The 13,996-nt window shown below is 45.5% G+C and overlaps 1 protein-coding gene across 4 annotated transcripts in view; it reads left to right on the top strand.

The window, feature by feature from the left end:
• HLF (HLF transcription factor, PAR bZIP family member) overlaps window positions 1-10,853 on the top strand; it is a 54,036-nt gene extending 43,183 nt beyond the window's left edge. For all 4 annotated transcript variants that reach the window (XM_055577582.1, XM_055577581.1, XM_055577580.1 and 1 more), the window contains 2 exons: window positions 1,418-1,638; window positions 6,650-10,853. In XM_055577582.1, the coding sequence (XP_055433557.1) occupies window positions 1,418-1,638; window positions 6,650-6,865 (437 nt within the window). In that variant the 3' untranslated portion in view covers window positions 6,866-10,853. The remainder of the gene's footprint in view (window positions 1-1,417; window positions 1,639-6,649) is intronic.
• The last annotated feature ends 3,143 nt before the right edge of the window (window positions 10,854-13,996 follow it).

Genomic DNA, 13,996 nt, shown 5'->3' with positions numbered 1-13,996 from the left:
TCGTTCTCTCAGTCAGTGTCAAGAGGCACAAGATCAAATCTGGCTTGACACCATCCCGTGCAGATCTCAGCAGCCACTAGAAGCTGGAACCAAGCAGAGCCTGGCTAATGAGAATCTCCATCCTCTGCCAGTGCCTGGGGGCCCATCCCTTCCTCTCTGGCAAGCAGGATACAAAGAGAGCTCAAAGCAGAGTGAGGACCAAAAGGTCACCCAGAACATTCATTCTGCAAGCTCCCCACCAGGCCTTTCTGAAAAACAGACAAGTGTGGTTTCACAGTTTAGCCAGAAATCGAGCCAACGGCTTTGCCCTTCAGTCCAGGGTAGGTTCTAATGGCACCTACAGGATGTTCCACGCGACAGCCGGCCTTCAGCAGTGAAGGCAGAGGAGGACCCGGGCCAGACCCAGCTGAGGCATATCCTCTCATGTATTCTTTGGGCATGAAAGGGGTGACTGTAAAATTCAGGTGAAACTGAAAGTTAGGATTCAGAGCTCCCACATAAACACTGCAGTCTGTTATCAAGTTCACGTTCACCAGTGAGACACTTTCCAAAACACAGTCAACTTGTTGCTCTGAGGACCTTTGTGCGTTTCGGCGGCAGGTGGAAGTTAGAGCATCTCCACAGTGTCTTTTCCATTTTGCTTGGTGTTTCCGGAGTGCATGTGTGGGTTAGGGTGCAGCCTGCCGGCTCATCTCCCGTGTCCAGTCCTGTCCTCTTCAGCTCACTCCTCACACTTTCCAAACCTCAGCTCCGCCTGTTGCTTTCGTGCTCAGAACCCCTCAGTGACATTCGAGGCCTCTTGAACATCCCTACTGGCCACCTTCCTGACCACATCTCTTGCACTTCTGCCTCTCTCAGTCTCGTGCTCTGACAGAGCCACCTAAGACTGCTCGTGGTTCCTTCAAAACCTGACCCCCTGTCTTGGGTCTGTCCCTGGATTACCTGTGTGGCTCAGCTCTCTGTGTAGAGATGCAGCTGCGCCGAGCATCCTCTCTGGGAAGTGTCCCCTGGCCTCTTTGTGTTGTGTCCTGTTCCTCCGCTCTCTGCAAGCATGTGTGGTTTCCTTTCACCCCTTCACTATATCTCACTGGCTGGTTTTAATCTGATTCCCCGACTCACTTGGAAGAAACCTTAAAGGTGAAAAAAACAAAGTACCTGCCACAGAGGTGGTGCTTCGGGATTACATTATAGGAAGGAATGAACGCATGCATTTTTTAATTTAGCTTGTGAATATGTGTACGTGGGTCTTTGTTTCCCCCTATCTGACACGAGTAAAGTGTTCAGCCTGCGGGGTCACATTTAAGTGAGCTTAAGACCCTTCACCTCATCCTGAGCGTCATCAAGTAGACGGAAGTCGATAGCCCACTCCTGGGCTTCCATAGAGGGCTCACGAACTAAAGCTCCCGTGCCATTCCAGGCCAGCTGCTGCCAGCCAACCGCAATACTCCGAGCCCCATCGACCCCGACACCATCCAGGTGCCGGTGGGCTACGAGCCGGACCCGGCCGACCTCGCCCTCTCCAGCATCCCCGGCCAGGAGATGTTTGACCCTCGCAAACGCAAGTTCTCCGAGGAAGAGCTGAAGCCACAGCCCATGATTAAGAAAGCGCGCAAAGTCTTCATCCCGGACGACCTGAAGGTAAACGGGAACTAGTAACTAGGCTGTGGGCAAGTGGAGAGCGGGGTCGAGAAAGACAAAGACTGATAATTTTCGGCCCCATTTTTCAGCACGTGACAAGGTTGGTTGCTTCCTCTCTGGGTGTCTTCTGTACTATGCCTTTCATATCTTGATAATGTACAGAAATAAGGAAAAGCAATAAAATGAAGTACTTTGCAGCCCATGAAGGAAGCAAGCCCACTGCTATCTGCAAGGAAACCCATAAAAGCCTAGTAAAGTCAAATCTGGATCTTTCAAGGTTGGAAAGGGAAAAAAAAAATATTGGGAAGGATACCTAGACCTCAGAGTCTTCAAGGGTTACCTTTCCTTTGGGAGTTTAATGCTAATTAACTGCTGCCATTTCTCTGTAGGCCTCAGGGAGTAACAGCGAGACAGGACCTCTCTCCACATTGCAAACCTTGGATGCCAGGGTGGGATGTTGTTAAGGAAGCTGGGGGGTTTCCTGACCCTATTTATAAGTAATGTTCACTCTGCATCTCACGTAGTGATCACTTGAGTATCTCAACAAAAGGTTAATTTGGGGTTGGTTTTTCTCTACTGTGTTGAAGGGACACATTATTTATAAAGGGAAATAGATTTACCTTAGGAAATCAGATGCAACTTAAACAAAATTAATCCAACATCTTTATGATACCTTAGGAAGATAATTCTTTCTAAAATTATGCCATGCCTACTGATACCAAAATAGAACCATTTTTGATTAGCCATTGCTTAGAATTGTCTGTGTTTATGCTGCTTTCTAATCATATGAACAATAGAGATGTGATTGTATACATTCAAGGCATTGGAAGCAGGCATAATTAGGTCTTTTCTAACTTCTCAAACCTAAACATGGTTCACACGAAGAGAACTCCTGTTGGGAAAATAGGGAGTTTGGGACATTATTCTGGAAGCACTTTGGACCAGTTATGCCTGCTTTTCAGACCTAAAGAGCACTGGGAGAAAACATGCCTGCGGATTTGTCGCTGCTGGCATCCAGCACCTGAGATTACCTGCGGTGATGCAGGATCATACAATGTCCGAGGTGAAGGGGACCTCAGAGGCTCATTAGATCAAAGTGGTCATGGCACCACTGAGGAAATGGAGATAAAGGAAAGTGAAGGTGAGCCCTGGTAGTTAGAACAAGACCCAGCTGGGTCCCCAAGTCTGCTAGCTTCCAGAAACATCACTGTGGCACGTGGCCCTGACAGCAGATACAACAAGGACCTCCAATAACTGTCATCCTCAATAACTGTCAGACTCAAAGGAGGAAAGTGCATAGTAAACACACCAGAAGATAGAGACTAGTCAGGGAACTGATGGTTAGACAAAGATAGAATAAGAAAAGGGATTAGGTCCTGGGCAGTTTAAGTACCTTCTTTCAACAGATGCTTTTCCTCACCTTGTGTTCTTAGTCATCCAACTCTCTGTATTTTAGAACTGGCTTCTTAAACTAAACCAGGGAGACCATTCAGCATGGATTTCCTCTTGAGTGGAGGCAAGTTTGAAGAGGTGCTGCTATATAGTAGATAAAACCTCTAGCCAGACTTGCACAGTCTCTGAATTAACAAGTTTAAAGCAAGGAGCAAGCTGCTTTAATTACCCAGGTAACCTTGGCAACAGAGGCCACGTGAACATTGCTGTGCTGGAATTATACATGTTACCACAGCCATGGCTGGACGTGGCCTTTCCACGTGCCAGTGTGGGGAACAGGCAAGAACATTCTCCTGCCAGGGGTCTCTGGATTCCTTCAATTGGGAGCAAAGCCTCAGGCCCCAGACCAGGAGCACGGGTGAAACAGGAAGCAGAACTCTAAGGTGTTTCTTGTGCAGCAGGAGGACTGAGCTGGGGCAGGTGGGAGCCACATGTGCGGCCTCCAGCGCTGGGTGAGCTGACTGAGCGTGTGAAGCGGCCCTCACTGCCTGCACCTCCTCTCTGGAGCCATTCATCTGGGTTAGTGGGCGTCTCCCCCCAACCCGGGAAGATGAAGGGGTGGCATACTGGTTCCTAACTGAGAATCAGTTTAATTGCCTTGGTGTCTTTCAAAGACCCATTCATTCACTTGACAAATATTTTTCAAATGCTAGTGTCTGCCAAGTCAGGGCCTGGGGATTCAGAGGTGCCCCACTACGGACATTGTTCCTACCCCTGAGTGGGAAAAGGGAGTGCTGATATGTCAGGAGGGACCTGCTGAGCGGAGGTGGCATCAAACACAGACCCTCAAGAAGACGGCACTGGACTCAGGGTGCTTTGCCAGGTGGCAGTGCCTCAGGAGCCAGATGGCATCTGACCCTGGGAGGTAGAGGGAAAGGGCACAGGTGATGTATCAGCCCCGATCAATACTTCTGCACCCCACTCCCATTCTGAGGTAACAGAGCGGGGGAGGCTGGTTTTGTTGTCGGGGACAGCCCTCCTTCCATCATTCCTGCCTCCTGTGTCCCCCGCTCTATTCCTACTCCCAGCTCCCCTCCAACCTGAGACGGTCCACATTTCACACCTTGGCTCGCTCATCTGTTCATGTGCACAGGAGGCTGGGAAATGAAAGTACCTCAGAAGTGAAAAGAGCTCAGAAATCGGTTGTTACACTGAGGTCAGCTGGTGACTCCCCTGGTCCTTAAGACCTGATCCCAAACCTCCAAGGCCTGTGGTGGTACCCCTTCTCCATCCCCCTGAAAACACAGCTTCTTCAATTTCCCAGGGCCTTGTTCTCCCGACTCCCTGGCCCCCATGTGCAACTTCTGATGCATCCTAAGTTAGTCCCTCTTTCAGATCATCTTGGAAACCACACTTCTGGGAACACTGATGAGAGTGGTAGATTTCCTGATTTACCAAGGGTGTGGATCTGGGGCTTACTAACATAGACAACATCCATCAGAACTGGAGGTTTCACTGTTAATGTGCCATAGACCCTCTCACCCCACGGAGTCTTAGGCTCTCTTAGCTCCTCCCAGCTTCTTTCCAGCCAGCTGGCCTGGCCTCTCTCCTCTTCCTCCAGCTCCCCACACCCTTTTCCCAATGGAAAGCAACAAATCCTGCCCCATGGTTTCCAAAGGATAGCCTCCTAAGAATTCTTCAGCCATTATGAAGATCATGTTTTTCACTTAAATGTATAGTAAGCTGGGAGTGCTTTATAAATAAGAGGACAATACTAGCTTGTGAAAGGCAGACAGCAGGTGCCTGCACTGACTTTGTCTCACACCTCCTGTCTGCTGGGCACTGTGGGCTGAGGGTAGAGGGCAAGGATGGGGCAGACCACTGACCTTGCAACTTGCTTGCAGACTTGCCCTCAAACCATGTGACCTCCTCCAGTGCCAAATGCCCCTTGGAATCCTGGGGCAGGGTAAGAACTGACCTCACTCACTTATTCTGGGTGGTACTAACTGCGGGTATTAGCATTGCTAGGATTGAGGAATTTACTATTGCAATGTGTTGAAAAAAAGGGGTTGCAAAACCCACTTGGTGGCACCATAAATGGAAGAAGACTTACATTTCTTAATGCTTCTAGGAAGGTTTTCCCTTTTTTGGCAGAGAGAGCAGTGATGGGGGAAAAAAGGGACTGTTTTCAAGTCGACCACAATCAAACATCACTCAGGCTAAGAAGGCCTAGTTAACAAACAGTTAAACAAAAAAAGTTAGAGTAAATTATTTAAATGCTAGCCATGAATAAGAACTTATTAATCAGTGGCCAAGTGGAACTTTATTGTTTGTTTTTAATTGCCACAGTATACATGCCATTATAGAATATTCTAATAGTTCAGAAGGACATAAAAACTGAAAGATCCTACCTCCTTCAATCTCCCTTCTAAAGGCACCACTTTTAATAGCTGGGTATAAATCTTTCTGGATTTATACTATTTCTGAATATATATTATTACTTAAAAAAAAAACAAAAACGAAGTGGGATGAGAACCTATTGATCTGCAAATTGCCACTGTTTCTGCCCACACAGTGATATGTCTCTAGCATCTTTCTGATTTAGCAGGATCATTATTTTTAATAGTTGTGTGACTCTATCATGATGTAGTTATCAAAGCTGCTACTGATAATTGAGAGGGGAGGGGTTGCCCATTTTTTTCAATTTCAGACAGTTCAGTTCAGTCGCTCAGTCCTGTCTGACTCTTTGCGACCCCATGGACCGCAGCACCCCAGGCCTCCCTGTCCATCACCAACTCCCGGAGTTTACCCAAACTCATGTCCATTGAGTGGGTGATGCCATCCAACCATCTCATCCTCTGTCCCCCTTCTCCTCCCACCATCACTCTTTCCCAGCATCAGGGTTCTTTCCAATGAGTCAGCTCTTCGCATCAGGTGGACAAAGTATTGGAGTTTCAGCTTCAGCTTCAGTCCTTCCAATGAACACCCAGGACTGGTCTCCTTTAGGATGGACTGGTTGGATCTCCTTGCAGTCCAAGGGACTCTCAAGAGTCTTCTCCAACACCGCAGTTCAAAAGCATCAGTTCTTCGGCACTCAGCTTTCTTCACAGTCCAACTCTCTCATCCATACATGACCACTGGAAAAACCGTAGCCTTGACTAGACGGACCTTTGTTGGCAAAGTAATGTCTGCTTTTTAATATGCTGTCTAGGTTGGTCATAACTTTTCTTCCAAGGAGAAAGCGTCTTTTAATTTCATGGCTGCAGGCACCATCTGCAGACAACACTTAAGTAAAAACGTGCCCTTGTGTGCGCAGGTTGAGTGAGGACTGCCCTAGGGAGGGAGCCCAGGTGTGAGGTGGCTGTTCAGCCCTTAACAGACATTGCTAGGTCGTCTTCCAGCAATACCGTACCAGCTTAGCTCGGAAAGCACGCGCGCCTAGGGAAGGAAGGGGTTGAACAAAGAGAAGGAATTCGGCCTGTCCTTCGCGGGTGCAGGGCCTGCGCCCCACTTGGCAGGCTTGCGCTCTGCCTGGCGGGAGAGGTGGCCCGACGGAGGGCCGGGCCAGGGAGGGAGGCCCGGGCGGCCGCGCTCTGACGCATCGTGTGTCTCCCGGCAGGACGACAAGTACTGGGCGCGGCGCCGGAAGAACAACATGGCGGCCAAGCGCTCGCGGGATGCGCGGCGACTCAAGGAGAACCAGATCGCCATTCGCGCGTCCTTCCTGGAGAAGGAGAACTCGGCGCTGCGCCAGGAGGTGGCGGACCTGCGCAAGGAGCTGGGCAAGTGCAAGAACATCCTGGCCAAGTACGAGTCCCGGCACGGGCCCCTGTAGGTGGGCGGCGGGCGGCCGCGGCCCGGACAGGCCTTCACCGCAGCGACCGACTTTTCTGACATCAGCACTTTACCAGACGCAGCAACACGACGGACTCACGTTTTGGGGTGTGTGTGTGTTTGTGCTCCTGTGTGGTCAGCGCGGTGTGTGTGTGTGTGTGTGTCCCTGTGTGGTCAGCGAGTGTGTGTGCGCACTCCTACATCCCTTTGCGCCCGCCATTTTGAAACGAAAGGTGCCATGTTTTTACTGGACTGAGGAGACCGCGCGGGTTTCCTTCTCCCCGCCCCTTCACCCTACTCCTGCCCTTTCCTGTGGCTTCATGTGTGCTCCTGCCCACTCTTTCAGGACCTTCTCGGGTTCACTAAGAAGGGCCCTGCTGAAATAGTAGATCTCAGTTTTCAAGACCACAGGCTCTTGTTTCTGTTTAATCTGTAAGTTACCATGCTAATAAGGTGCACAGAGTAATTTAGCACTACACTGCAGCTCCGTTCAGTTATAGGTTGCTTTCCTCACTTTTTAAGTTTTGGTGATAATCGTCTTCAAATTTAAAGTGCTGTTTAGATTTACTAGATCCCATATTTACTTAACTGCTCTCTACTAAGTTTCCTTTTAACTCGACCAACTCCAGCGAGTAAGAGTACTCTTATAGAACACAGAGTGTGTTTTTGCACTGTCTGTACCTAAAGCAATAATCCTATTGTACGCTAGAGCATGCTGCCTGAGTATTACTAGTGGAAGTAGGATATTTTCCCTACCTGAGAATTTCACTGTCTTTTAAAAAGCAAAAATTACAGTAATGTATTTGAGCATGCCCAGAACATCCCCAGGACCGGGAAGCAGAGGGAAACGCCAGGTCTAAGAACAAGGGGTTAACTTATCAGTGTACAGCCAAAAAATGCATCTTGGAACAGCTTTTGACATTGATGTGTTTGCTTTTGTTTTCTCTCTTTTCCCATGCCCCCAGCCCCCAATTTTCTAGTTAACTTTTTCGACATCCCTCTTGATATTCAATACAATTCAATTACTTAAGATTCAGTTTCCCCCATTTTTTGGTAATGTATATATTTTTGTGAATTATACCTTGTTGTTTTAAAAAATCAGTTAAGTTAATAAGTTGATGTTTTGTAAAACCCCTTTTTCTTAGTGGTGTCATATTTGAATGCTTCATAAATTAATGATTCTGGAGCTTATGTTTCTTATTCTCTGTTTTCTTTTGAACGTATGTGCTCTTATTAAGTGGACTTCTGAAAAATGAATGTAAAAGACACTGGTGTATCTCCGAAGGGGATGGTGTTGTCACAAACTGTGGTTAATCCAATCGATTTAAGTGTTTACTGTAGACCAAAAGGAGAGATTATTAAATTGTTTAATGTTTATACAGAGTAATTATAGGAAGTTCTTTTTGTACAGTATTTTTCAGATATAAATACTGACGATGTATTTTGGAAGACATATATTATATATAGCAAAGAGAAAAGGAAAACTATTCCATGTTTTAAAATTATATAGCAAAGATATATATTCATCAATGTTGTACAGAGAAGTGCTTGGGGGTTTTTGAAGTCTTAAATATTTTAATTTTGTCACTGACACATCAGCATGTTTTCTGCTTTAAATTAAAATTTTACAACAGTATCGAAGCTTGCTGTGACGAATTCTGCTCTAAAATATCTTAGGAGTTTTCTTATTTCCTATTAGGTCTCAGAAAGAAAACCCAAAACCACAAAATGGATGTTAGTCAAATATTTATTGGATGATACAGTGATTTTTAGGAAAAGCATCTGCCACAGAAATGTTCACTTCAAAATTATGAGTTCCTAAAAATGAATATCACTGCAAGCACCCCCCAAAATTCTGTTCTCCTCAGTGGGCACGTGCATCTTAACACAGTATAAGGTTAATATCGGTGCTATGTGTATGATTTATAATTTGATAGCTGTCTTGACTTTAAAGGTGATTGTTCTTTTGTTTCACTAACTTGTGTTAAGAGATTTTGCTGTTGTTATAAAGAAACATTTTCTGCAAGATTAAAATACCCTTTTATCAGTGGGATTTTCTAGTTTCCTGTGTCCAGAGTATGTGATTCTTTAATGGTGATCTTGTCAATCTGTTAGCAATGCTTCTCTCTTACTGTCATAGTCTTGGGGAATCTGAATAGTGGAATATTCCTACAGATATCCCTTTTTATCTGAAGCTACAGATTATGATGGGAGATGGACGCATATTGGAATTAAAATAACCTTGTTCGGGTAAATAACTAATAAAATAAACAAAACCTCTATCAAACTTAAGCAGAACTGAATTAGTGGTATTCAGAGACACAAGTAAGCATGGAGTTGGCCTTTTTATAGGTAAAGAGACTAACTGCAGCAGAATTGTTAAATAGTTCAATATCTAGCAAGAAAGCTGGAGAAGTATTGAAGGATTGTACTGAAGACAATCCAAATTCATTGAAGTTTAAAATGGTAACTGAAAAAACTGTATTTGAGTACTAGTCTTTCTGAAATTAGGTTGCTTGTATCTGATGAGTATCACAGATGTTTTCTGCAGAAGAAATTTAAAGATCATAATAAAACTTATTCTTTGGCATGCCAGGGGAGGTTTCAGAAACCTACCTCGTTTTAAATTTTTTAAAGCTTTGGAGTCTGTACAGGTGCCTTATATGTAGGTCATTGTCACCACATACAAGCACTCAACCCCTGAACTCACTGCCTTCTGTCCAGGGCAGTCAGCTAGTAAATAAAGCAGTCCTTCTAAATGACATGAGAAGGCATGGCCCGATTTGGAATGACTTGGATCATCCAGGGTCAGATGAGTTCCGCAGACTGCAGCTATTAAAAGAGTCCTGTTGTCATTTTTCACCTTTTCATCATAAGCATCTTTCAGAGATTAATTACTTGGCCATTAAAAATGAATCCAAATCATATTATGCCAACATCATTTAGACATGATTTGGAATGAGCGGCCTAGGACTTCTTGACAAGGTCACATCCTCCTTTCGACTGGACTTGCAAAGAAAGGCGAAAATTGATCAGCCTATGGTTCTGCTTGTGCTACCTGGAGGACATAGGTAGGGAATGGGAGGGCTGTAAGTGATCACTTCCTCCTCTTGAGAAAGTGGACGCTTTTGACCATTCCAAAACCCACAGTGAGCAGGATAGTGACAGGCCTTTCATCCTCACATATGACAGGCCGCTGTGAAACCATCGTTTGAAGCAGAAGGACCGTTTGCTTCATGAGCATGCAGACGGAATTCTAGCACTGGGTGGAGAGGAAGCAGTGCTAGAAAGCCCAGAGGTTCCTTCCAACTTACCGGTTTTGTGAGGAACTCAATTCTAAATATATGTTTGAAAGGTCTTGGGTCTGTTTGGAGAAGAGTCAGTAAGAATTTTAAGTAGAGTCACTCCCACCCCCATCCCAAATTAAAACAAAGGTCATTCTGTAAAATGCAAAGGAGTTTGCCTCCCTTATTCCTAAAGTTCTTTTTAGGAAAACTTAATTCGTGTTAATCAGGGCAGTTCCAGAAGGTGATAGACACCTGCTCTCAGTCTGCCAGCTTCCTGCTAAGGGCTCCTAGGCCCTCACTGGGGAGGCTAAGATCTCCTCTAGGTTTTCTCTACAATTAATGCCATTTTTTAAATGAGCAAAGCCATGTTTTTAATCGTGATGCATTGGATTTGGCAACTAAAGGCAGTACATTTTGCTGAGGGCTAAGTGTATGTAGAGGAGTGTATGTGTGTGTGTGTGTGTATGTGTGTGTGTGAGAGAGAGTAGTTAAGGCATAAAATCTTTCATGTGGAGCACCTTACCAAACATAACGATAATCACCATTATCCTTTTGGCAACACCACCAAGATTGCATCTGTTAAACAGGTACCAGTTCACTTGATGTCAGTGTGTTTGTACACCATGGTTTTGGTTGCTGTTTATGCTGTTAAGTCCAAAACTTTGTCTGTTATTCTTAATGTTTAATAAAATTTGAATTGTTTCCTGTCTTTCATGTATTTTTGTTGACAGTCTGCTGGAAATCAAATTCTATTCCCAATTCTATCATCAAGAAGCCATTGACAGATTAATTACATAGAGGATAAAGTAATAATATAATTAGTGAGAAATTAACATTTATTGGGTACTTACATGTCAGACCCAGTGCTAAACACTTGCAAGGAATATTTAATCCCACATTAACCTCATGAGGTAGCGACAATTGTTATCTCCGTTTATGGAAGAGAAGATAGAAGCTTGGAGAGGTTATGTAGCTGGTAGAAGTGACAGAAATGAGTTCTGGTTCATTAGATGGGCATCATTTAGAGTGGTGTTTCCCTAAAGCCAATCCAAAGGCTGTTTTCTGGTCATATATATGAGAATCATTTGGAAACATATTACTAGACTACAGACTCAGTGATTCTGAATCAGTACATCTGGGATAGAGCCTGGAAATCTGAACTGCTTAAAGACTCCCAGCTAACTTGCATGTGTGGCCAAGTAACTGGAGCCCAAGGATTTACAGACTTGACCTTCATCTGAGTTCATGACCTTGGGGGAATGCTTCAAAACTTCTGTAATTACCTGGAATTGCATGCAACTTTTTGTACATAAACAGTTTTCTGTAGAGGGGATCCATGGCTTCCCACCCCACACAGGAATCTGTGCTGCAAGATGGAATAAAAAAATGCCTGATTTACAGGAGAGGTGATGTAGTGTGGTGGTTCCCAGCCCAGGCAACCCATTAGAGTCACCTGGGAAGCTCAGAATACTGCTGCTGTGTGGGCCACAGCCTCAGCCAAGGAGCTCAGCATCTCTGGCAGAAGAGAAAGGGCTCCAGTGAGGAGTCCAGTGATTCAGATCTGTCACTTAGTAGGTGTGTGACCTTGAACAGCCACGAAGCATTTTTAATCTCCTCCTCTGTGAGATGAACTTCCACGCTCCATCCCTGGGGGTCATGGGGAGAACTAATGACATAACAAATGCATGGTCTGGCTTATCGTCAGCCCTCAATAAATAACTGCCATGGGGACCCAGGGAGTCGAATGTGTGCCTGGAGCACTTTTTCCAGTTCAGTATTTCAGACCATTCATTCCTCCAAAGAAGGCAGAAAACAATTCTATGCAGAAGAAGGGGCAGGTGGCTGGTGGCGAGGGAAATGGTGACGCCCCAGCATGGGTGTGGTTTGTATTCCGACACCCCTAGTAGATCCGAGCTTTGGCCAAGCTTGGGGGACATCATCAGGTGGCCCCTTCCAGTTTAAGCAGTCGTAATTCAGAGTTAGCTCTATTTCACCATCAAATTGCTTTCTCCTTCCTTAGAGGAATAGGCACAATGTGACCTTCAGGTTCTCTTTGAGTAGGTGATTCTGTGTTTTCGCATTTTCAGATCTTAGATGGAATGATTGCTTCTCCATGCCTGGAGAGAGACTTTTGAGTCTCAGATGGCAGGAACTGATGAGAAGCCCCGCTGCAGATGCCCCCGTCACTCACAGTCACTCAGTCCCTGAGCCAGTCACATGCTGCCTTGGGGGTGGCTTTTCCACTCACATTTAAACATTAACACACCATCCACCCCCAAGCCCTTTCTCTTCAAAACACAGCAATTCCATTCCTTCTTTGAAAATCACTGGCTTAGAAGTCTCTTTGTGCGTCTTTAGCCAGGATCTGGGTGGAAATTATGGAAATCTTGCCTTTGTGGTTGGGAGATGGCTCTTTGGTAATAAAGGCAAGGGAACTACTGAAGGAGATAAAGTCCCAAGTGAGGAAAGTGGTGAGCATCTTCTGCTCCTCTGTGCTTTGAGTCAGTGAAGACTTGGGCGCAAAGGCCCCTCTCTGACTTTTCATTGTGCAAAGCCTGGCACAATAGGAAAAGGCAAAAGTTACTGAGTCCTAAGCCTTGTACCTGCCACATCTCACTTAATTCTTATGCTATGAAATTGCTACCAATATTTTTCCTGTTTTACAGGAAAAGAAACAGGTTCATGGAAATGAAGGAAGCAGAATGTAAACCCAGACAGGATGTCTGAGTCCAGAGTTTGTGTTCTGTGCTGCTCTTCTCCATGACTTCAATGAGGGACTCAGCAAAGGCAAAAGGCAATTGCTGTGATTAGGAGGGTGAGCCCAGGGCATGCAAACCTGGACTTAAATCCCCCCTCTGTTATTTACTGTGTGACCATAGAGAATTCACCAAAGCACCCTGAGTTTTATTTGCAAAACGGACATACTACTACTCTCCATAGGGTTGTTGTAGGATTAAGTGAGGGGAGAAGGCAATGGCACCCCACTCCAGTACTCTTGCCTGGAAAATCCCATGGACGGAGGAGCCTGGTAGGCTACAGTCCAAGGGGTCGCTAAGAGTCGGACACGACTGAGCGACTTCACTTTCACTTTTCACTTTCATTCATTGGAGGAGGAAATGGCAACCCACTCCAGTGTTCTTGCCTGGAGAATCCCAGGGACGGGGGAGCCTGGTGGGCTGCCGTCTATGGAGTCGCACCGAGTCGGACACGACTGAAGCGACTTAGCAGCAGCAGGATTAAGTGAAAACATGCATTCAAACACTTGGATCAATGTCCGGAGTATAACAGAAATTCAACAAATATTCGCTTTTTGTGGTAATAATAGCAATTATTAATAAGTATTGCTTGATTTGATTTCACTAGCAATGTGCTACAATGGAGTCAGACTCTACGTTGTGTATTTTAGTGGGTGCACTTTTATTTTGTAAATCCTTGACTATGTTTAGGTGACATCCCTCTTTTGGATGAGTAAATGGGAGAGCTGTGATCACTTTATGGGCCTAGCTGTGTTTCTGAGATTGATCTTATAAAATCCATGAGGCATCACCAATTTGAAGTCAACTCTGTTGCCTCTGATATTGTTGAGAACCTGGAGATCTTTGCTTTAACGAATGTACTAAGTGGTGCTGAAAGGCTGACCCTTGCAGTGTGAGGGCAGGCTAAGGCTCACAGAGACGAGAAATCATGAGTGGCTCTCAAGGGTCTTTCATTCGCTTCTGCTTTCAGGCCTGCCCCAGTTTCCACACTGTACATCTACATTCATATATCCATCTGTATACGTCTATCAATACCTCTATCAATCCTTGTTAGCTCCTGCTAATCACATGGAGAGATAGGCTGGGGCC

Source organism: Bubalus kerabau, chromosome 4, assembly GCF_029407905.1.
Source record: "Bubalus kerabau isolate K-KA32 ecotype Philippines breed swamp buffalo chromosome 4, PCC_UOA_SB_1v2, whole genome shotgun sequence".
NCBI classification, from domain to species: Eukaryota; Metazoa; Chordata; class Mammalia; order Artiodactyla; family Bovidae; genus Bubalus; species Bubalus kerabau.
This window is presented reverse-complemented; position numbering and strand designations above follow the sequence as displayed.